Source organism: Adiantum capillus-veneris, chromosome 14 (genome assembly GCF_014529385.1).
Source record: "Adiantum capillus-veneris isolate H3 chromosome 14, ASM1452938v2, whole genome shotgun sequence".
Taxonomy (NCBI): domain Eukaryota; kingdom Viridiplantae; phylum Streptophyta; class Polypodiopsida; order Polypodiales; family Pteridaceae; genus Adiantum; species Adiantum capillus-veneris.
This window is the reverse complement of record NC_140944.1, coordinates 80896787-80922346: the sequence shown is the minus strand read 5'-3', so window position 1 is coordinate 80922346 and position 25560 is coordinate 80896787. Positions and strand designations below refer to the sequence as shown.

The window sequence follows — 25560 nt, the reverse complement described above, 5'->3', positions numbered from 1 at the left end:
TCTTAAAAAGTTGTGTGGACTTAACTCGGCCTTCATTACTACACCGTCATTACTACACCGACAACTCCATCTATCAACATGTCAAGTAATATTTTTAGTCGCAATCCTACGGTGCTAGAAGCAGTTTAGAATTTCCAACAAGATTTATGCTCTCAATGAGTCTACACTTTTGGAAATGTTTCCCAAAGTCTCAAAATGCTTTCCTTTTCTTTCTTGAAAAAGTTGAGGTAGAAGAGGCAAGCGTAGACAATCAACTTTCTTAGCTCCTATCTCACTTGAATCTTGGATTTTTAAATCCAACTTACCAGTTGCGTGCATGGATGAATGTCGGGTTCATATTCTTAAAGGCACTCAATTCTTGGATAAAGGAGAGTTAATCAATGCTCCCTTAGCCATGAATTTTTTGGATCCGGCCAAATGCTCTACTAATACTGGGATTTATGGACGCACAAAGGGTATTATGGCCTTGTCTAAGCCAAATGCATACTACTATTTAAATTCTATTTGGAATATTTACATGCCTTACATCAAATGTGCCTGTAAGTTCCTCGACAACAAAGCTGCGTGCAGTATCATTTGGTTTGATCATGCAGTCTGGTACATACTTAATCACTTGGAATTATTGTTTCCTAACAAAGCTGCGGAGTTTCACTTATCATTAATAGGTTCTTGGCTTGGAAGCCAATCTTGTAACCTAGTTTTAGCACAGATCGCGTTCATTCACTTCCCCAACATGATGCTTGAAGTTCTCAAAGAGCTTAAAGAGAATGAACCTGTAACTTTTCTGACATGCTATGGTAATTAAAACGGAGTAAAGACTCTTTTTAGTCTGCTTAAACCCAATATGGAGGAAGAATCTACCCCATCCCTAAAAAGACCTATTTCTTTGAAACTAACACCCCTAATTCGCTTATGTCTTTTTTAACTCCCTCTATTACTTATAGTTCTTACTTTGACAAAGGAAAGACTAAAAGTTATATTAGTAGAGGGAGGGCCAAAAATCTTCTTGTAAAACATCTTCTTGATATGTGATTGTAATATTTTCAGGTAATTACTAACATGGCAGGCAAGAATACTTGATTAGTAAGGAGGAGGCTCATAACCATATTTTCGTGCATTGTCTTTTTGTGAACAAAATTATGGAATTATATCAACCTAAATCCATTTTTATGGAAATCTTTTATCAAAATTTTGGTAATACTTTCCTACTTAATTCTTTTATGTTGGGTTGGAAGTACACATATCCACTAGAAAATTGGTTCTACAATATCGACTTTTTAAGACTATACATTACACCTACGTGTAATTGCATTAGTCAAAGTGAGTTACATCTCATTTTGATAAATTTGGATCACACATTTGTACTCCAAACCTAGACATTTGCGAGGATCATGAGATTCGGGCTTTGTTTAACAAAGGATTTAATCATATTCCCCTTCCTCCACTTAACCCTCACTCATTAGCTTTTGTTGCCCTTCTTGATTGCTTAACCAACTTAGTTACTAAACTCCAATTGGAGTCAGAGGTGATCCACAACCTCTCTTAACTACTTTTTCACACCTTCTCGAACAAAGTAGTAAACATGAACCTACAGTGGCTTGTAACTAAAACTACTTGGTATACTCTTGATATACTCACAAAAATCAGAGATCTAGCATCTAAGTTATTTATTGTGGGATTGGACAAGGCCGAAAATATAGCTACAATTATATGTAAACAGCTAGTGCACTTGGCAACACTACAAGGATTGAATGGTGACGAATTCTCCATCTTCTCTCTTAACCCAAATGATACTAGGATTTTACTTACAACACAACTTCAGGAACTAGGCTACAATTCTGCTTACAAAAAACTTCATGTACTCTTTGCAACTTACAAAGCACACAAACATAAATTTAGATGGATCTCAGATGCCTCAAATGGAATTTACATAGAAATTACATCTGGATGACGAAATGTCTTAATTTGATCCTTGACAGAACTAGAACACCACTATCCAACTAAACAAAAAACAACTCACAAGTTTCTTGGATCAACTACAATCAATTTTGGATAATTAAGTATAGTACCGAGCTATTCTTGAACCTCCCAAAACAAACTACACAAGTCTATACGGCGAACATTACACAATGCTATAGAAATATTTCCATTTTTGGACCTAATGGTTTACTCTTTGTCTTAGAAGAGCTGATTCAAATAGCCTTTAAAAATAGAGGCAAAAAAACATTTCTTGGCTATTTCTCTCATTAAGGAACCAACATGGGTTTAAAAATACATGCACAATGCCCCTTTTCACTTTAACCAAATGGAATTGATAATTCACTGCCATTGGCTTCTCAACAATAGCTTTATCCAACTTGGAGCGAATTGTTTTAAACAACAAAAAGGAATTCCTATGGGATTTTCTTGTTCACTGGTACTATGTAATCTTTACCTGGCTTACTTTGAATACAAATGGTATATCATACAATTACATTACTCGGAAACACAAAAAAAACTTACACAATTTATACATATTGCAAGATATATGGATGATATTCTTAGCGTAAACAATAAATTTTTCAAAGAACAACTTATCAACATTTACCCCTTAGATGTGCTTCAAATAGAAGACACCAGTATTGCACTAAATGGGGCACCCTTTATGACTAGTACAACTTATCTTCCGATAAAAATCACGCTACTTGAACCATATACATGGGACTTTACAACAAGATATAGTTGGAAAAGAGATAAATTTCAATTTACTACTATTGAATTTATCAAAGAAAACAGTAATCGCCCGTATAAAAACGTGATTAATACTTGCTTAGGTGTTCTCTACCTCATTAGTACTCTTCTAATGATTCCTTCATAGCATTTGAAGAAATCACTAAACTGATAAACAAGTTTATGCACAATGGGCTTCTAAAACCTAAAATAATGAATACCATTATTCAATCTCTTAAACTAAAGCCAACATAAAATTTGATGAGGCAGTAGACCCCACTCTATGGCTCTACTGCCTCATAGAGTGAGTGTGCCTGGGTTTGGGCGGGAAAACACACACACACACACACACACACACTAGTCATTGACAAAATATTGTATTAACTCCTACTACCACATATGGCTATGGACTTTGAACCTAGGAGTTAAAAATACAAACCTACCTAGTAGGTCACTTTCAAAACTTTTTTAATATTGGAAATTTATAGTCATCTTGAACCATTGCTTTAACCAAGTACAAGTGGTGTTTAACCATCTAAAATTACAAAATCCCGGTTAACTCTTGAGCTTGTGTACCAAAAACTGAAATTTACACAAACCTTAGGGTATTACCGACAAAAAACTTCAAATTTGACCTGAAAAATAGGAGTATTTCAAGTTTGCTTTCTTTTACGGCTGATAAGGGTAATGTATTTTGACCCGCCTAGAGATTCATCCTTCCAAGGAATAAGTGGATGAAAAGTCCTTTTAGAAAATCTTATCCCATTGTAACTCTGCCATGCTGGTCTAGAGGATCTCCAAATTATGTAGTGGGTAGTTGATAATCGGACACCACGAATGGTTTTGATACAATAATTCGACAAAAATTTAAGAAAACATTCTTCGCCCTCCCCTACAAGGATACAATTATGCTCAATGTGTGAACCACATCAAACGCAATAATAAAATACTGACGGTGGCATTTGAGCAAGGACAAATAATAATTTGTGTCAACCTGCAAGGCCGTTCCGGAATTATGAAAGCAAAAATCGTTGCACTCATTGTTGACAGGCCGTTCTTGGCGTGCTTGCCACTTGCATAGGGGATATCTTACTCTCGTGATTAAGGTTCTATGTGAATCATTGTTATAAACACACACACACACACACACACACACACACACATACCCCTACAATGGCTCTGTAGAATCCTTGGCCTGGAAAAACAGAATTGCTCGTAGCATAGCAAAGCAAAAATTCTCTCTCTCTCTCCCCTTTTTTCAAAGCTAAGCATATAGACCCATGGATAGGGAGATACCTCATGGACCCTTCCCTAAAAATTTAAAAAGAAACCACCCAAGAAGAACCGTGCACCCTTGCAATCTTGGGGGTTTTCCTACTCTCCCACTCCTCTCCTAAAGTAACTAACTAAAAAAAAGAGGGAAACTCAAGAGTCATGGGCCTAGCTATAAAAAGGGAAAAGGTCCCCTCACTTAGGACACATGTTACACTCCAAGAAGCTGACACTACCACACATACACACCACCTACCTCTCCATGGAGTCTTCCTCATAGGTCTGAGATTTTTTCATTTGTTTTATTATTAAGTGGACATCTATAACATGTAAGAGACCTCTATGACACATGTCGTCCACCATTGGGCTAACTTCTTATTGTTTTATGGTGATGGAGACAGGTAACAATGATTTCTTTTAGTTAATGGTCTAACAAGTGGAGGCTCAACCCCAAGCTACTCTACACACTTCTATCTCTCTCACTCCCATTTTTAACAATTTTGTAATTTGCAAAGCATTAATAAATACAAGCATGGCTGTGGGTGTTCAAAAAACATGTCGAGGCACTTTTACTACACTTTCTCTACTGAGAAAAACTATAGTAGGAGGTCACCCACTTGGTGCTCTTTGGTCAAGCCTTCTTCATCATAACTCAAGGCATTCATCTTGGCTGCCGTTCATCCCACTAAGGGATCCCATGACAACCGGGCACACAAACGGGCACGCAGTGGAGATCATACACCCCCCAATCGGGGACGGGTGCGCCATGGCACACCTCAACGCTCCGTAGCTTTTGCCACGGGATCTTGATGGAGCCGGGCGTTGCCCGCGCACTCATCCACTAGTAGCACGATCCCCATGCCCCCCTCCTTCCTTCTCATCTATTCTCACCCAACCCTTTGTAAAACCCATCCCCCACACCAAATTCACCTTTAACCCCACCCGTGTAAAAATTGCTAAAATTTTACTCTATGATTAATTGCAAGTAGCTCGTGACCTACATGGACGCCTTGTCTCACCCCGTAAAACAAGAAAATCGGCCTTTTATGTTCATTCATTTCGTAAACCCCTTTTTGAATTTACGGAATGTAGCAAGCTTTTTTAAGCTCTTCTTCTTTGTTCTTGGAATCATAACCACTCCTCTATGGGTGGCAAATAGGTATTCACCTCATAGAAACTGCTTTTACTTATAATTGTAAGAATTCCACTTGGATGGGGTGGAACATGTCATCACAACCAAACTAGATGATTTCTTAAGTCGGGAATTAATACATTTATGCCAAAATGGCCTTGGGCATATTCCTACGAAGCCCCCTAACTTCCTTTTGGCCTATCAAGAGTTGCAAAGGGTACTCGTAGCACTCATAGAGAAGGATTGCTTAATTTTACCACCAAACTTGAACACTTCTCTACTAACTTCCCTCTTCTTAGCCTATTGTGAGCACCATTTACCAACAAAGAAGGTGCATCAAACACACCTGATATTGGACTCAAAGATAGGGGAAATGCGCAAAAACTTCTTTATTACATACATAGACAAGGCTCCTAATAATATAGCCCTTGTATGTAAGACCCTTATATCTCAAGAGGCCAACAAACGATTGGAAGGAGATGATTTCTCCCTTTGGCCACAAGACATGGCAGAAGTAACTCATACCATTTCCCACTTTTTAGAGAACATAATTCCACCTCTAAACCCAACACTACCTTACCTCACATCCATCTACAAGCAACATGCGAAAGCATTCCGATGGATCACATGTGGATCCGCTTGTTTCTACTTGGAAGCATCCCTTCTTATGACTTGTTTACTCAAAACAAGCATACTAGCTCTCAAGACAAGAGCTCATAAACTTGATCAGGAAGCACTCCTTTGTCACAATATCCACATACAATCATGTTGGATAGTAGAGTCAATTTATTAATACATCATTAACCACCCAGAAAATGCAACACAACTCTACTTTGGCGATGTTGAGAGATGCTATGAAACATCCCACATAGAGGAGGGCGTGGACTTATCTGGCTAATAAATAAACTCATTAGGTATGTGTTTTCCACAACACAAGGAGAATTCAAATCTTTTAGGCGACCACCTTCTCAATGTGTTGAAGGCACATGGTCCTCCTATAGACATATAAGTGGGATTTCCTTCAATATTGATGAAGTTATTACTCTCAACACATGGCTAATTAGCAATGTATTTATTCAATTCCAAGGAAAGGTTTACAAACAAAGTAATGGCACCCCTATGGGATCGGCGTGCTCTCCCCTCAGGTGCAACTTGTACCTTCACGCCTTGGAATAGAATTACATCAACGACACATTAACTCAACCAAACCCAAAGAATGTGCTTGCCAAACTTGGCACTCCGTACAGATACTTTGATGACATTTGTTTGATTGACTCAAGTGATCTAGCATACTTCATTGAGTAACATAGGATCTACCCACCGTGCCTAAAAATTGAAGCCTCAACAGGTACAAGCACTTAGTTTCTCAATCTCTCCCTTAACATTTGCAATAGTACACTTCGCCAAGCTACTCTACACACTTCTACCTCTCTCACTCCCATTTTTTACAATTTTGTAATTTGCAAAGCATTGATAAATACAAGCATGGATGTGGGTGCTCAAAAAACATGGGTCTTTTGTCACTTCTTATTATTATTATTTGTGGAGAAAGTTTGAAGGTATTTGGGGCCAATTTGATAACCTACTCTCTCTCTCTCTCTCTCTCTCTCTAAGTGCAACCTGCGTTGCTTGGATATACATTTGCGACACACATACGTTACACTCGCACCCACTCTGCTTATGCATACCCATCCCCATCGAATGCACGTTACATTCCAAGCTAGTGGATTATCTCCTTCTTCGTAATCATCGAGCCTCACTCCTATGGCTGAGATCACTACCTATATAAGGGTGTAAACCTCAAAAGGTCTAAACGAGATCACACATTACATTCTGAGTTAGTGGATTATCTCCTTCTTCGTAATCAACGGGCCTCACTCATATGGCCGAGATCACTACCTATATAAGGGTGTAAACCTCAAAAGGTCTAGACGAGATCACACAATCTCGGAGTCGTTTATTGACAAGTTTTTCAAAACAACCACTCTCAATATGACCCCAAAAAAAAAAACTGATATTGGACCTGTGGACTCGTCCTCCTTCTCTCAGGTGGTCAACTTCCTCTACATTGCATAATTGTGTGTTTTTTCCTTCCTAGGGAACTAAAGATAAATAGCCCAAGCTTATATTTCTAATTTAGATATAAAATCTGGGTAAATAAATTATACATGACAAGGAAAGTTTGTAGTTATTATCCGTTTCAGACATCCATAAAAATGGCAATTTAGAAATATGTCTATATGCTTACTGTTGTGGGAATAACCATAGGTTGGTCATACTGCTTACTACTACATTATGCTATGCCCAAGGAGTTTAAAGGAATCTCTTTATCAAATAAGTTACTATTATGCAAAGGAGACAATAACCTCGGGTACATAACAAGCACACAAATAAACTTTTTCAATGCTAGTCACTCAATTCTAGTTTGATTTCTCCTAAACCATAAGAGCTAATACCAATTTTTGTTCTTAAATTCAACGAAACCCTACACTAAAAACCATGTCTAGAAGATGTTTCTTATAGTCGTCAGGGATAGAATCTAATTGTGCTCTTATCTATATCAGTATTATGCTATGAAAATTTATTCTTGCTCCTACCTTGCTCAGTACTTTCATTTGTAAATCTTGTTTTTCACAGACTTACAAGCCTAAAGGATTTAATCCTGGCTGCCATAAGCGTACATGACTCTAAACAATACTTCTTGTCGTTATTGACATATTTGAATGTATGGATAAGAGGGACATGGATGACAACTAGCGGGTCCGTCTTATACTTGCATTTCATGACTAAACAAAAATGCTAATGATTTTTTTGTTTGCATGATGGTTGCATGTAAAGATTCCGGCTTGTTTTATCTTGGGATTCAAATGTTGTTCGATCAGACTAAGCAAGAAACATCTATTGCTGCTGCTTTATTTTTTTCTTCTTAAATGTAATTAAAACATCAATATTTTATTTCGATTGTACATATATTTATTAAAAAAATGTATGTACACATTTTTATTTACCTTTGTCAATTCTCTTTCTGAATTGTATGTTCAGGTTGTGAATAAAGTATATAGATTAATACTCCAACACACAAATGAGACGAGGAGAAATATTAGCATTGTAGGAACAATCCCAAGAGACCCAAAGATCTATCCAACAAGACTTCAACCCAAGACCCGATACTTTAAAGGGAACTCTATAACCAATCTACCACACTTGTGTTGTTTCCTCTTCTTACACACCCACACACACACGAGAGAGAGAGAGAGAGAGAGAGAGAGAGAGAGAGAGAGAGAGAGAGAGAGAGGCCAATCTACCTTTATATAAACAATACTAAGGTTGGCTACACACCGCTTGCCCAGCCTTGGGCATGCTGGTGCCGACTCGAGGTGGCAACCAACCATTCGGTTAGGTCGAAAAAGAGGGTGGACATCCAACCTCCCTTGCCTAACGTTGGGTGGGGATTGGGTAGGCACAATCAATAAGGTGCACACTTTTTGCTGAATGCATAAACATTTATTCCTTATTTTGTTTGAGATTGGGCAGGCATGTGTGTGAAACGAGGCTGGGAGCCTGCCCATAATAAGCGTAAGACTAGAAATGTGAGGCTTCATGCTCTTTTACACGTTTCGAACCCACGCTCTCCAACTCCGATTCTCATGGGGGCTTGCCCGCTCAAAAATTTGAATGGCAGTGAGCCTTGAAGCTCAAGCTGTGAGACGTGTCGTCAAAGAAGAGAGAAATGCTGGGTGTAGTGACCAACAGCGGAAGCCAGGATTCGCCTCCCCCTCCCCTCTTTGCAGGCGTCTTCTTCTTACTTTCTGGGTTCGACCCATCCACCCAATCTCAGGTACCCCCCTCTCTCTCTCTCTCTCTCTCTCTCTCTCTCTCTCTCTCTCTCTCTCTCTCTCTCTCCACCCCATCCCCGCCCCGCGCGCGCGCGCACACACACACACACACACACACACACACACACACACACACGTATTAATACATACTTGACCGCATTCAGCTCGAAGAAGCCCTCGAACAGCATGGGGGTGTTAATGTGGGTGAATACAATGGATCCTGTACCCATGTTATTGTGCCACGAACTTTTCTATGGGTAAGTAGCGCATTTTATTGCTATCATATCTTGCGTCTTATAGCTATTTTGCCAACTGCTTTTTTTGAACTTTTTCAATTTCCAAGCAGGATGATCCAGTGTGTGCAGCAACCAGAAAAGATGGCAAGTGTCTTTGCTCAGAGATTTGGGTTTCTGATTGCTTGGAACATGGTGTTATTGCAGACGTAAATCACGTAAGTTGTATACCGTCTTCATGTTTATAACTGGGTTTGTTCATTAGTTAGCTCAACAGAAGGCTGCATAGATTCTCTACAGGGAGGACACATAGGCAACCATTTGGAAACAATGATGAGAGAGGGATCGCAAATAGGTGCTCAACTTTGAGATGGCTTTGGCTAGCTAAGAGCCTTGAATGTGAAAAGAAAAAAATGCTGACATAGGAACTGCTTTGAAATATTCCAATTATGGCTTGTTAGACTAGCCAAAAACAACCAACTTGTTCTTTGCAATGGGCCCTTCAACAAATGACAAATGAGAAACATGTTAAAGTGGTAAAAGTACGGGTTGGAAATCCTAACAAGAACATTAAGCATCAATGTCAGGTGCAACGGAATTGAAATGTTGAAGATCTAGGTTTTACACTTGCACAAATCTTATATTTCTTTTCCTTGCGTTAGTGATCGCTTTAGCATGAATGATGGTTCCTTTTACTTTCCTTGAAGAGAGGGAATGAGAGAGAGGTAGAGATGTGTAGAGGGAGATGGAGAGGGAGAGAAGAGGAGAATGACACCCAATGGGGTCTCAACCAACCCTCTCAAGGGCCCCACACAGTTGCCAATGTGGTATTTGCTTTAGATTGTAAAAATGGAATGTACAAACATGCAATACCTCAAGTGAAATCTCTATTGACTCGAATGACGAATGTCACTGTGGTAACTCCTCAAGATGAGGCACCTCCCGGTTTGATTTGATGCACCTTTGGATCCTTTTCAATGTAAGATTGCGGATGGCCACCAAGGGGTAGATCTAGGGCTAAATTGCGCTCTCGATGTGAGAGGAATGAATGAAGGGCTAAAAACGCAGATCTCGATGATCTTGATGATGTCGATGATGGATAGCAATGGGAGTACTCGATGGCGGCGAGGAAATGGCCGAGGAGAGGCTCGATGGGCTGCCAAAGTATTGAACCACAATGAAGATGGCTAGCGAGTGTAGATTCGTGCCAATCTGGCGAGGGAAGGGCTGAAAACTGGAAACGCTAGGGGTGATCTGCAGGGGAGAGGTGGTGATAGGGCTGAATATGAAAAGGCTAGCTGATCTCTACCAAAATGCCTGGGCTGATCTGGAACAGGAAATGCTAGGGTTGATTTGGAACTTTTGCTGCGCTTCCTTCACTGATCTCAAACGCTAGGCCAAGTGCTCCCTTTATAGGCCAAATTTGATGGTTATAAATCAATTAAGGGATAGGTAGGGCAAAATCTTTGTCAAATTCTTACAAATAAATCATAAAAATGATTTATCAATAAGTTTGACGAGGGGGTTTGTTTCGGGGTGAAACTGTTACACATTTGTTCACCCGGGAATTTGATCAACGCGGGGAATGGCTCGTTGGATTTCTCTAACCTAAAACTATTTGCATGTTATGCCAAATGCCCACTGTAGTGTAGTAACAACTGTCAAAACGCGTGTACAAACCATTCATGCAAGATGGTTCCAAAATTGGAAAATTGGCTCTAGAAGTCAATGAAGCATGTCCACATGACATATAGAGCTATGTACATGTGACAACATCATAGGAGCAACCTAATTGCGAAGAAAATTATAGTGGACACTATAAGCTCTATCTCGAATGAGAGCTCAAGCATGAGCAATGTGAGCACATCACGGTGTGCTAACCAATGTCAAGAGCGAGTGGAACCTACGTGTGCACAATAGTCAAATTTTCTGTGCTCTATATGATCACAAACAACCAAGTAGCCATAATTTGTTGCAGTTGTAATATGTATGTCTTCTTTGGCCAAAAAGGCATGCTTACTCCATAATTTGTTGTAGCTGTGTGGCTTCTTTGGCCAAAAGGCATGCCATTAGATTTTGATGGCTTCAAGAGCGAGCGAGATTTAGAAATAGACACACATATGTTCCTTGTGGAAGTGCAATAGCTTAAGGAGTAGCCGTGCAACGTGTGCAAGGCCTTGCTCGAATGGACAAGATTGCCCAACTTGGAATCAAGGGCATGTGCATTGGTGAGCAAAACCAAGAAAATTAAAGGTTTGAATCATTTAGAAGCTGAACCTCTATATGTGAAATTGTAGAGTATTGTATTGTCACTATTGTGACAAATCGCATTAGTGAAAGAAAGCTCTGGATAAGCATGTAAAAGATCACATAACTTGACTTTGAGAAAACACAAAAGTGATAGTGATAAGTAGCTTGATACCGGTCAATTTTTTGGTGTATCTCGATCAATCGAGCTTGAAAAGATGACTGGATTTCCATCCGGGGACTTGCACCAAAGTTAGGGTTAGGTTCTTTCCATAAGATTATAGCTGACAGTAGCATGGTCCATAAGCTCTTGAATAGTCAAAACTGGCTTGGACAGACTACATTTCCGTAGTGGCAATGGTAGTCCAATGATATAGCGATCACATTGGGCCTTTAAGGTTATCAACTTGAAGAGAGACGTGAAGATAGATGTCTAGGAATTTGAAGCTGTAATATGTCAGGGTTTCCGTAGGAAGCATTTTCAAGATACCCCACTCTGCCAAAAACTGCACTTCGAAGGAAGTTGTCATGTAACTTTGGGTAAATTTTTTCTTGAAAGCGTGCTAATTCCTTGGAGTGCGCGGCTTGGTATCTATAGACATCCACCACTGCAAGGCATTGTCTCTTAGCAGAGTCGTGGCTCGAAAGATCTTTGATTCTTTTGAGTAGATCCCCTATCTCCTTGTAGTCCTAGTTGTCGAGGTGACTCCAGGGCAAGCCGAGCATATCTGTCCTTGGGGAGATCCCATAAACTGTTGATAAAGGATATTGATCTAGTCAATGCCTCAACCGACGAGAGGGGGGGGGGGGGGGGGGGGGGGGGGGGGGGGCGGCTAGCTTGGCTCGGATAATCTCATGCGGCATTGAGGCCTTAGCCCGAATCATCCGAGCGATCATATATAAATAAATAAATAAATAAATAAATAAATAAATAAATATATATATATATATATATATAGAGAGAGAGAGAGAGAGAGAGAGAGAGAGAGAGAGAGAGAGAGAGAGAGAGAGAGAGAGAGAGAGAGAGAGAGAGAGAGAGAGAGAGAGAGAGAGAGAGAGAGAGAGAGAGAGAGAGAGAGAGAGAGAGAGAGAGTTGTTGGGACTTTTACAGGTTGTATATAGACCATTACGTGATTCTCAAGGTATTCCTGGCACCAAGAATCTAGTTGTATGCTTGACTGGATATCAAGGATCGGCGAGGCGGAATGTTATGGTATGGTATTTTCTAACAGAAATATAAAGAATAGTCATGCATTAATCAGATGGCCTCTACATAGAATACAAACTTTAGCTCAACCGGTGCTCAATTTATTTTATATTGTGTCTATTTTGAATGAATAATGGCGCTTTGTATGGCTGCTATCAGAACATAGAGACTCATTTCTGCTTACCATTTTTTTTTTTTTTTTGGCCAACTTATATCTCTTAGGTTTCATTGACAGCTAGCTAGTATAGCTTATGAATCAAAATAATTATATTTATTGAAGCTAAAGGCATGTTTTTGCCAAGACTTAGCATAAGGAGGGGAACTTATTGAACAAGGGTTAGGTAGGATGCCATATACCAGTCTTTTTTCAGAAAAATTGTTTGCAATCATTTTGTCATGCCAATTATTTTAGAACAGAGTGATCAATAATTTAATGTGTCAACAAATTCAGAGATGAATACAATCCATTTCTTATCCTTCAAAAGGGGATCGAATTCCTTTTTCTAGATAAGTTTATGAATGAGAGAGAGTGAAGCATAGCCTCATCAGAATTTGGAAACTCCCCTCTCTCATGCTGAAAGGTTTCAGCCAAAAGGTGCATAGTCTTTATGGATGAACTTTTGGGGGACGTATACTTCTGTCTGTTAGTAATGCAACCAATTGTTTGCCTTAAAGGAAAAGGACAGGCCTCATAACGAGATTGAAAAAAAGAGTCAACCCAAGGACACGCCTTTTATATTGTCTTTGTATCCTACCAGGTTTGTGCCTTTGAGGTAACTTCTGATTCTAATCTAATGGTAAAACTAAGACAAGAAAATGGAAACAGGTAAAAATGTGGCCATGTTCGTTAGATTTCTAGAAAGCTGTGAAGCACAGTAATCCTGCCTTTCAAAACTTGGGCTGAGCCTAGAGCACATAAGCCACGTGTTATTCCAAAAATCTACTTCTCACGTCATGGCAAAGCTAATTAGTCATGATGCCTTAAGCATTAACTCTAAGCCAGAAATACCAACTCTTTTATTTCATGGTTAAGAAAATACATGTTTGTGCAAAGAGAAAAGAACAGCTGGATCATATAGGTAGGCCGTGAAAAAGGATTACCGAGGGTTTAAGCTCGTGGTGCTGGTCATAATTTAAATTTATACAGATACTAGTTGCTTTCACCTGTTTGTGAAGCTTAATATCAAGCTTGACTTGTTTGCAATCTAAACTATAGCTGCTTTATTTTTCAGAGAATGGTATACATGATGGGTGCACAATTTTCAAAACCATTGGTTGCCCATAGAATTACTCATTTGGTCTGCTATAAGTTTGAAGGTAATCTGCATAAATAATTGTATGCATGTTACATGCCAGTAAATGCTTTTCTATGGATGAAATCCTAACTGTATATCAGCACTGCTTTAGAGATTCTTCCAATCTTTCTTGTTTTTGGGCCTTTAAGAAGATAACTTCTTTCACCTTCACATGGCTATCCTGTTTTATTTGAATTTTTTGTGAGCTGGTGTAGTTAAGTCTCTTTTGTGTTAGAACTTCAGCAGATTATTGTTGGACACTTCTTAAACTTTGCAAGATGTCAGTATGTTTTTTCATGGAAAAGGAAACTTTTTCCGAACACCATGCCAAAATTGTGGGTAAATTGAATTTTTTAAATACAAAAAATTGCCAAGCACCCCAAAAATCTGTGGAGATTCTCAAATTACCTTGTATCAAATTTTGAGGGATTGCTTTTGTTTTCACATAATTTAATCTTCTTGATAACAAAGATCTGTCTTTTTTTTTTCCGAGAAAAAGATCCTTCCATTAGTTAATAAAACTACCCATAGGGCTACAAACCACCACTACTAGAGAGGGCTACATCAAAAACATGGGGAGACTCTCTCGGTGAGTAAACAAAATATGTACAATGAGGGCTAAGTCACAAAATGGAAGGAGGAAAAAGCCACACTGGTGGACGGTAGTGCCATCTAGGCGTACCATGAACCATGGTGAAGAAAGGCTTTGGGTGGCAGAGTCGCAAGAAAGCCTCTTTGCGCTCTCGCATGCGGTCATTAAACAAATCTTGTACTCACAATCAGGATCTTTATGTTTCAATGCATGTCTACAATGATGAGATCTATCATGTTGAATAAGTTATGACTTCAAATATCCATGGAAGGCCTCACTATGTTGAGGTTGCCTAGCTCTTAGACCATGACAACTACCCTCTCGTAGGCATACCACAACTACAACCCCCGGTATATAGTGTTTGCGGAATTGAAAGAGATGCACAACACAAGACGGGGAGTTGCGGAATTCCACCCCAAGAGAGCACTCCTTTCGGTATTTCTTTATATTGCTTGAACTCAATACAATGTTGGTACTCCACCCTCTGCACCTTTCTACTGAAGCGTGTCAGCGAATGAGCCCTCTGCACATATTTAAAGGCCTTTGGCCATAAAAAGCAATTACACGAAAAGCTTTCAAACTCAAAAGCATTTGGCCCAAAAACAGATGCCCAAAAGTTGTCAGCACAAAAGCAGAAATCCGTACAGCTCTGCCACGTCAGCAGTCATGGTAAAACGCAGAAATTTGTATAGATCTGCCACGTTAGCATGTCAACGTAAAATCCGAAAATCCGTACAAGTTTGCCACTTCATCAGGTGGTTGAGTATCTTTTGTGTGTATGTTGGTCTTGCTTTATCTTCTGCTGCTGTCTCTAGGGTTTAAACTTTAGACCTCTGATCCGGGATTTGCAGGTTGGCTCCATTCTTCAGTGACTTTATACGTCAGTAGTTTGTGACATTGCCCCTTCTTGAAAGAAAGTAATCGTCCGCGATTACAACATATCTGCAAAACAACTCAAGTTAGCTTAAAATTTCCGAGGGTCATTCGAGGGACAATCAGTTTTCTCATTCCAAATCGGAGCTCTTGATTTCTTGGGTCGTTGGTTTCTTAGAAGAATCTCATCCAATAAGGAGTCTCATTCCAGATCGGAACTCTTGATATCTTGGGTCATTGGTTTCCCAGAAGTATCTCATCCAATAGGAATATTCAGTGGTTGTCACATCACAATGCAACACGAATGCTCACATATGTATGTTACAAGACATAGAAACATAAAGCCACCGATGAACACTCCTCTCGCATAACCTAACAAGGTCCGGGCCGGGAGATATTGAACAACTCCCTCATTACTTCTCCCGCATAACCTAAAAAGGTATGGGCCGGGAGATATAAAGGGCTTTTACAACCGAACGCCCCCAAACCGCAGCTTGCATCGTTTGGAGGTGCTAAGAGTAACCATTGCTCAAACTTCTTAATACTCCTCCTGTAAATAACCATACAGGTCTGGGCTATGAGTAACAACAACAATTATCCCCCCATAAATAACCACAACGGTCTGGGCCATGAGTAAAAACAACACTTTTCAAACATTCAATACTCCCCCCGCAAATAACAAGGGTCCCAGCCATGAGTATGAACAAGCATTCTCAAACATTATTTCTCAGTACTCCACCCGGGAGTAAAATCACCAATCATTGAAACCAGTATTAAGACTACAGTAAAACAATTCAAACCGGCACCAAGACAGGTTTAAAACAAATAATATCCATTTCAAACAGATTCCAAATAGGATCACCAAACAAGTTCTCAAACAAATTCTCAGACAAAATTCAAACTTAAAAAGCAATCTCGACATTAGTCGAGCTCAAAAAGTCGGCCGACTTTTCATCCTGAAACCTGTACCAAAAATTAGGGTAAGGTTCCTTCCATAAGGTCGTAGCCGATTGCAGCATGGTCCATCAGCTCTTGGATAGACAGTGTCTCTGTGGCGGTGATGGTAGTCCCAAGACATAGCAATCTCACTGAACCTCCAAGGTTATCAGCGAGAGACACCTGTTGAGAGATGTCTAAAGACTGCAAGTTGTAATCTGCTAGGGTTTTCGTGGCAAGCATTTCAGGATAACCCACTCTGCCAGAAGTTGCACTCTGAAAGAAACTGTTAGAAGACATATAACTTCGGGCAAAGTTTTTCGTGAAAGCTTGCCAAGTCCTTGGAGTGTGCGGCTTGGTAGCTATAGACATCAACCTTTGTATGGCACTTCTTCTGAGAAAAACAACGGCTTGATTTTTTTTCCTTGGATCCCTCTCTTGTAAGTGATCTTTATTGCTTATGCCCTGTAAAACAAATCGATGAAGACGGAGCGCACCCGATGCACAATGGAGTAAGGGTGGGAGAGGCTAATAAGTTCGGGGTCGGGACACGAAGATACTTCAAATAAAACTCCCTGTGAAACTTGGAAGCGCCATCTTGCTCTGTCTGCTCTTCGATAGGATTGGTATGCTTTTAGAAAAGCACATGCTTGAAGCTGTGATACCAATATCACGGTACGGTCACCATGTGAAAACGGAAAAGAACAGACTGAACAACTTTAAGCACTTTCAATAACAATTGAACTAAAAGAGACGCACGACACGAGACGGGGAGTGGCGGGATTCCACCCCAAGAGAGCATTGGCCCCAAATCTTGATGCCCCTTTCGGTATTTCTCTATATTGCTTGAACTCAGTACCTCTGCACCTTCGTATTGAAGCGTGTCAAAGAATCAGCCCTCTGCACATATTTAAAGGCCCTTGGTCATAAAAAGAAGTTACATGAAAAGCTTTTAAACTCAAAAGCAATTGGCCCAAAAACAGATGCCAAAAGCTGCCAGCGCAAAAGTAGAAACCCGTACAGCTTTGCCACGTCAGCAGTTAGCGTAAAACGCAAAAATCCGTACATATATGCCACGTCAGCATGTCAGTGCAAAATCCGAAAATCCGTCCAAGTCTAGCACGTCATCAGTTGGCTGCGTATCTTTTGTGTGTGTGTGTGTGTGTTGGTCTTGCTTCATCTTCTGCTACTACTGCTTCTAGGGTTTAAACTTTAGGCCTCTGAGCCGAGATCTGCAAGTTGGCTTCGTTCTTTAATGACTTTACACGTTAGCAGTTTGTGACAGGAGGACCTCCAAATTGCAATGCTCAAGCCTCATTTCATTGCCTCAAGCTCTTAGCTCACTTGGGCCTTGGCCCTTTAAGCATCAAGCTCCCTTGCTTGCAAGGTGCAACAAGTTTCATGGCTCAAGCTTGAAGCTTCTTGGAGCCTCTGCTATCTAGCATCTACTCTGTCTCAAGCTCCCTCTATCTACTCTCTCTCTCTCTCTCTCTCTCTCTAGCTCTCTCTATTGTCACGTGCGCACTTCACTTGCGCCACGTGGACACGCTTCTGCCATAGTCTAGCACGAGTCTTAGCTTAGGATTGAGCTTGGCACCTTTGTGAGCCTCTAGCAGGACGTGCATGTCCAAGCCAATCACACTTGCATACCCTCTCTTGCACAAGAATAGTCATTTCATCATGCAGGCATTTTACCGCGCGAACCACCTTTTATAAGTCATTTTATTAAAAGTGACTTTTGGAATTCTTTTTGTAAGTTTGTTGGAAAAGTAGGTAGGGCAAATTGCTAAAGATCTACAAAAGAAACCCATTGGGCACTCAGTAGAAGAGAAGAAGCAGGGACACAAGAAGGCAGACACCCAACAGTCAGGCAACACCTCAACAGTAGCCCTAGCGTTTTCTCAAGAAGAAGAAGGCCCGGTGTTTTCAGTTTTCAACAGACAACCCAACGTTTTCAACTTTCAGCCTTGACGCCGTCATCGTCGACACCATTGTTGTAATTGACATCGTCAGTCATCGCAATCCCTATTTTGACGAGGACACCTTCGTCATCGTCATCGTCATCGTCATCGCAGATCCCTATCTTGACGACGACACCTTCGTCATCATCATCGCAGTCCCGGACTTGACGACGACACCATCATCGTCATTGTCACAGTCACCATCGTCGTCGTCGTCGTCGACATAGACCAGTAGAACTAGTCGTCGACATCATTGTCTTCGACATAGACCCCGTCGTCGACATCACCATCTTCGACATAGAACCGTCGTCGACTTCATCGTCTTCGACACAGAACCATCGTCGACTTCACCGTCTTCGACAGAGTACTGTCGTCGACTTCATCGTCATCGACAAAGACCCTTAGTACCTCGTCGTCGACTTCATCATCTTCGACATAGATCTCGTCATCGACCTCCCCGTCTTCGACATAGAACCCACAGTACCCGTCGTCGACATCATCGTCTTCGACATAGAACCTCAGTACCTCTTCAGTACCTTAGTACCCAGTACCCAACATCAGTAGTGTCAGTACCCATTAGCATCAACATCTTAGCATTTAGTCATTGTAGCAGCATTGTGCAAGAGTAAAGAAAGTACTTGCTCTAGCAACAGAGCAAGGGGGCCCTTGAGGGTTGGGAACCCGACATCCCTGTGTCGTCGCTTTTCTCTTCCTCGTCGTCTCTCTTTCTTTTAGCTCAGTTCAGTTCTTTCAAGTGAAGTAAAGTGTCCCTTGTGTTTGTGTACGGAGTACTAGATCCGAGCAAAATCCTTATTCTTCGGCTTTGCGAACTCAAGGGAAGAACCATCAAGAACCTAAAGAAGAACCTCAAGAACCAAGAAGAACCATCGAGCCCAAGAACCCAAGGAATCTCTCCCAGAATTTTTTCCTTGAAGAATCTTTGAGTCCCGACCATGGATTTACCAGATTCTATCTTCATTGCCATGTCTTTGAAAGAAGATTGACATCGGATACACGAGAACCTAGATCTTGAGTACCAAGATCTCCTAGCTTTGTATGCGGATATGAAAGGAGTTGTAGACAAGATCCCTAACCTCTTCTGCATTCGCATTCGCATGTAGCGTGCATCCATTTCCCTCATCATTGAACCTTTGGAAAGGACTCCGGAACCACACCTAAGTCCATCAGCACCGGTAATGCTTTCACCACATTCAGTGTTTCGGGAACAGCTCTTGCTACGGCAGGCAGAGTCAGCACTATCTGGTATAGAGCCCAGGCTGATATTCGGCAATCGTAGTAAGGTTGGACAGTGACCCTTACACGATGTGCATCGCCAACAGTACCCACAGCACCCGTACTACCATCAGACCTTGGTTTCAAAGGAATCTGCATTGGTTTGTGCATCCACGACATCAGAAGCATTCATCAGTCAGCATCAGAAGTACAAAAAGAAGTTCGACAGCTGTGCCTCACTTGTAACAGGGGGGATGTCACGTGCGCACTTCACTTGCGCCACGTGGACACGCTTCTGCCATAGTCTAGCATGAGTCTTAGCTTAGGACTGAGCCTGCCACCTTTGTGAGCCTCTAGTAGGACGTGCATGTCCAGGCCAATCACACTTGCATACCCTCTCTTGCACAAGAACAATCATTTCATCGTGCAGACATTTTACCACGCGAACCACCTTTTATAAGTCATTTGATTAAAAGCGACTTTTGGAATTCTTTTTGTAAGTTTGTTGGAAAAGTAGGTAGGGCAAATTGCTAAAGATCTATAAAAGAAACCCATTGGGCACTCAGTAGAAGAGAAGAAGCGGGGACACAAGGAGGCAGGCACCCAGCAATCAGGCAGCACCTCAATAGTAGCCCTAGCGTTTTCTCAAGAAGAAGAAGGCCCGGCGTTTTCAGTTTTCAGCAGACAACCCAACGTTTTCAGTTTTCAGCCTTGACGCCGTCATCGTTGACACTATTGTCGTCATCGACATCGTCATTGTCATCATGGTCCCTATCTTGATGACAACACCTTTGTCATCGTCATCGCAGATCCCTATCTTGACGACGACACCTTCCTCATCATCATCGCAGTCTTGGACTTGACGACGACACCATCATCGTCACAGTCTCCATCGTCGTCGTCGTCATCGACATAGACCAGCAGAACCAGTTGTCGACATCATCGTCTTCGACATAGACCCCATCGTCGACATCACCGTCTTCGACACAGAACCGTCATGGACTTCATCGTCTTCGACACAGAACCGTCGTCGACTTCACCGTCTTCGACATAGTTTCGTCGTCGACTTCATCGTCATCGACAAAGACCCTTAGTACCTCGTCGTCAACTTCATCATCTTCGACATAGACCTCGTCGTCGACCTCCTCGTCTTCGACATAGAACCTGCAGTACCCGTCGTCGACATCATCGTCTTCGACATAGAACTTCAATACCCCTTTAGTACCTTAGTACCCAGTACCTAGCATCAGTAGTGTCAATACCCATTAGCATCAGCATCTTAGCATTTAGTCATTGTCGCAGCATTGTGCAAGAATAAAGAAAGTACTTGCTCTGGCAACAGAGCAAGGGGGCCCTTGAGGGTTGGGAACCCGACATCCTTGTGTCGTCTCTCTTTCTTTTAGCTCAGTTTTGTTCTTTCAAGTGAAGTAAAGTGTCCCTTGTGTTTGTGTGCGGAGTACTAGATCCGAGCAAAATCCTTATTCTCTTCCGCTGCACTTGACATCTATCTACTCTCTATCAAGCTTCTATCTCTCTCTCTCTCTCTCTCTCTCTCTCTCTCAAGCTGTGGGCTCCCTCTATCTACTCTCTGTTTGGATTTTGCATCAATGGTGTCTCCTTAAGCCGGCACCTCTCGAAGATAGCGTGCCATGCAAACATGGACATGGTGGGATGAGGTGATTTCCGGTGGTGGTGCAAGACCTTGGATTTGCAATTTTTGCTCCTATAAGAGGATTGCCAACGCCAACAAAGTGTGCACACTTTTTTTGCATGAAGAAGGCCAAGAGGTGAGGTTTTCACATGCATCATCCCCGAAAAAAGAGTGGAGCTCTTTGAGAAGCTCGAGGTGTTTGAGGCTACCAAGGCGACGAAGAGAGCTTGGCATGTTGCTGTTGATCTCTCCACCATGACGACACGCAACCGACATCAATGGAGATGGAGGGTGGCTCCAATTTTGGGAAACTTTTTAGCTCTTAAGCACATTATCATTCTCCTTCCGCAATGGGTGTCCCCGTCACCAATCCACCCTTGGGAGACTTGGAATCCAAGATTGAAGGAAGAGGTGGATAAGAGCGTCGCTTGCTTCTTCTACCACGATCGCATTGCCTATCATGTGGCTCACTGAGTGCAAAATTTCTAGTTCTATCTTACATTGCAAGGACTCTTTGATTGCATACTAATTGGATTCTCTATTTGTAATAGGTCTTCATATCTCAAAGCTATGGTTACAAAAATTAGGGAGTCTGGGTCCTCTTATGTGGCCCCATTATCGAAGACACTCCGCACGACCTTGCTTGATAGGGAGAAGCGGAGTGTAGAGCAAGCCGCGGAGACAACGACAGAACTATGGGCTACAGATGGAGTGACACTCGTAAGAGGTCTATCCATGGAGTGGTGGCCTATTCTCGAGGAAAGATGTACTTCAACAACTCTCATGATCCATTCCGCAGTGGAAAGTCTGCCGACGTGCTTGCGGCCGAGTGGGTGACGACCATTGAGATCGTTGGGCTCGAGAATGTGGTGGGCATGGTTGCGGATGGAGAGGCATCAAATAGGGTGTTTGTGGCCATCATCGAGCGTATGCCCACAACTCACGTTTTCATTTTGCATGGCGCATTCCCTAAACAACTTTCTCAAGAACATAGGGGCTTGAGGACTGGATGCATCCTGTTCTTGAAATTAATGAATGGGTTCAACCTTGTCTTGAATCGCCTTTGTCTTGACAAAGACCATTGGTGCAAGGTTAGGGATCAACTCTCTCTCTATCAGTAAAAGAAGGGCTCCTCTGGTTCTCTAGATGCATAGTTGTACTACACTAAGATTGGAGTGCATGTGGTGGGAGGATTATGGATCAAATGGGCTTGAGTTGCAACAATTTTCTGTTTGTGTTCTTGGCTAGGCCATGAGCTCCAGTTGCTTGGAGCAGCTTTGGAGTGTGTACAACCACATTGCCTCTAGGAAGAGAAACCGTATGAGGGTCCAGAGGGCCAATGGTGAGTGCCATTTTGTGAATGCTTTGCAAGGGACAAACAAAGAAGGCGGATCCCTTCATTAAGTGGGAGATGACTCAAGATTAGGCGACTTCGCCAATGAGCATTTAGAGGCAGAGGCAGAGTCGGCTCTTGATCTCAGCCTTGATGACTTCGACTCTCAAGATGTGGAGATTCATATTCGGCCTTCTCATGAGGCAAGCACCTCCGGGGCTTGATGTGCCATTGTGGGCCCACACTCTCCCTAGTTAAGCTTTATCTTTTTTTTTTTGTGTGTGTGTGTGTGTGCCTCTTATCACTTGCCATTTCGAGCCCTTGAGGCTGCAGGCATGTACTTATCTTCTTGTATTTTCCATCACACCATCGCTGTTTTTATTGGCATATTTTGCTATTATAAGTCAGTTTTCTATTTTGGTGCAATTCGATGCTCAAAGTGTTCTTAGCTCTATGGTACCTACATGTAGCCCAAAAAAAGAGAGAGAACATGAATTTGTTTTGTCGTTCCGGGCACTGACCCCATTCCCTAACTATTGCTGTCCCGACCCCGTTCTCAATACCATGTTCTATGCTTTAGAGAGGTGCTTTTGTGTTGATCCTATTCTAACTACAGAGGAGGTACCGCTTTGGAGATTGTGGATATGGTAGGGAAGGCCCTTGGCTGAGTTGGATTGGGATCATGGTGAGTGGCAGTGACTGAGACTCGAGAGAGAGATAGATAGATAGATTAAATTATTGTCCACCCATGGGACTAAGAACAAACATTACAATGGTTTCATCTAAGCAGAAGATGTGGATATACAAATCAGTTAAGGATTGAGGGTCCATCGGGATGGCCAAAAAAAAAAAAAAGGAAAAGGGGAAACAAAACCTAGGGTGGATCAGCTATGGGAAGAGCTGATTTGGGATTTCGAAACTCTTGGGTGATGGCTTTTCCATCGCAGTAGACTGCCCATTTACCTTGTTTACGGGCTTCATGTACCTTTTTGAGCTCGCTTGCCTTACCTTTGAGTTGATTTATGGTCAATTCTTGAACAATCCAAAATGATTTAGGAGGTGAGATTCGTGTAGTAGCTTCATGCGTTCTTCTTTGTCCTTGATTGTGAGGATACAATGCTCGGGTGGCACATGTCTGTGTGTGTTGTTGCTCCAAGAAACGGTCTCAGGCTTGATGTTGACAGGTTGAAGAGTGTCATTGAGCTTGACGATTGCTTCTTCGAGAGTGTCCTCGCTAGTGCACCATGCCACATGGCGAGTGGAGTCCTCTGATTCTGACCTTAAGACCAAGGGATTCTTGCAATCAGCATTCTTGTAAAGCTACTTGTATCTTGGCGTCAATCTCCTTGTGATTCACTTCATGGACTTCCTTCATTGCTTTGACGGTTTCGATAAGAGAGGCTTCAACACCTTGGGCTTTTGTGAGTAGAGCTTGGCTCTTTACTTCCTTCGTCTCCTCGAGTTTAAGGAGGCGATGCTTGAGTTTCTCATTCTCCTCGATGAGTTCTTGGATTTGAGCCTCGAGGGTAGTAATTCTTGCTTCATGACGCTCAGCAGGATCCTTTCTTGGTGCAGCGGCCACCGTGAGGAAGCTTTTGCGTGTGGTTGGGGTGCCCAAGGAAGACATTGGAGCTTCCTTTACTTTTCTAGAATGACAGAATATGGATGGCGTCTGACCTTCGAAAATTTGTAGGATGCTTTGTTGTACAAGGGTTGAAACTGCCTCGGCATACACTCTCCATTTATGTCGAAAGGCAATGTCAACAAATCCAACTCTGGGAAAAGACTATTGCGTTGTTTTTCCACGTGCTGTGAGGGTGTCCAATTCTCTCTCTCTCTCTCTCTCTCTCTCTCTCTCTCTCTCTCTCTCTCACACACACACACACACACACACACACACACACACACACACACACGCACACGCACACGCACACGCACACGCACACGCACACGCACACGCACACGCACACACGCACGCGCACGCGCACGCGCACGCACTCTCAATTTTGATTTTCACAAGAAATTTCACACTTTTCTCAATTTTTCTCTATCTTTGAAAAGAGAGAGAAAATGAAATGATATATTAACGTCTTCAAAAGGCCAAAATGACCTATGAGACCATCAGATACAAAGTGGTGAATCTAATACAATGTCTGAAGTACAAGTACAAAAAGTACTGAAAGTAAAAATGAAAATTGAAATGAAGTGTGAAATGTGAAATGTGAAAATGTAGAATAGGCCCTCAATGACAATCTGGGTGTCGTGCTAGAATGCCTCTGATCCTTTGCTGGAGTCTCCGTCGATGTAGTGTGCTCCTGTGTCTCGGTCATGGTCGTCTCGATCTCCCGAGCTCAATCGCCCTGTCAATGAGGGTGTCTTTGGTATGAATGCGGGTACAACCCTGTGCTGGTGGTTGGTCTCTTGGCTCCCTCGATCCAAAGAAATCTGTAATCTGTCTCTGCGACTGTCATACTCCATGTCTCCCCAACAGACTGTCTCTATGTTGGTGTAGCTCAAGTAGATATAAGCCAAGGCATCTCTGGTCCTGATACCTCATGACTCTATCTAGGGGTCCAAAACCCTCCCTGAATAAGCAATGGAAGCGCCCTCGTATCTCATAATACAGAGTGCAGTGGCATATGTAGTGTAGCTCTGTCTCTGGCTCTCTACCGCATAGTTGACATATCCTAGACTCTGGTGGTATCCCTCTGAATCTACCCGTCTCAATCTCCAGCTGGTGTGAGGGTGTGCGAATCTGACCAATAGCACATCGCAGACCATGAGATAAATGAGTGTCCATGTAGTTCGGACGAGTCACAAACCCATCCCCCGAAAGTTGGAGAAGGTGCTCTTTGTAGAAAGCCATCTTCGTGCTCAACTCCTGTATCGGCTCTACCCATGTCCTCCTGTTGTCCAACTGTATAAGATCCTGACGAATGAGTCTAGTGATCTCCGTCCGTGTGACTGGTAGGGAGGGTGCATCCAAGGAATACTGAAAGGGAGGCAATCTATCCATGCTGAGACCATGCCTCTGAAACCATGAGGTCATC

General features: G+C 42.0%; 1 protein-coding gene across 2 annotated transcripts in view; it reads left to right on the top strand.

The window, feature by feature from the left end:
* The first annotated feature begins 8749 nt into the window (after window positions 1-8749).
* The window catches only part of LOC147442659 (transcription coactivator), a 35597-nt gene continuing 18786 nt past the window's right edge, over window positions 8750-25560 (top strand). For both annotated transcript variants that reach the window (XM_086528765.1, XM_086528766.1), the window contains exons 1-5: window positions 8750-8951; window positions 9114-9206; window positions 9296-9400; window positions 12541-12642; window positions 13869-13953. In XM_086528765.1, the coding sequence (XP_086384891.1) occupies window positions 8844-8951; window positions 9114-9206; window positions 9296-9400; window positions 12541-12642; window positions 13869-13953 (493 nt within the window). In that variant the 5' untranslated portion in view covers window positions 8750-8843. The remainder of the gene's footprint in view (window positions 8952-9113; window positions 9207-9295; window positions 9401-12540; window positions 12643-13868; window positions 13954-25560) is intronic.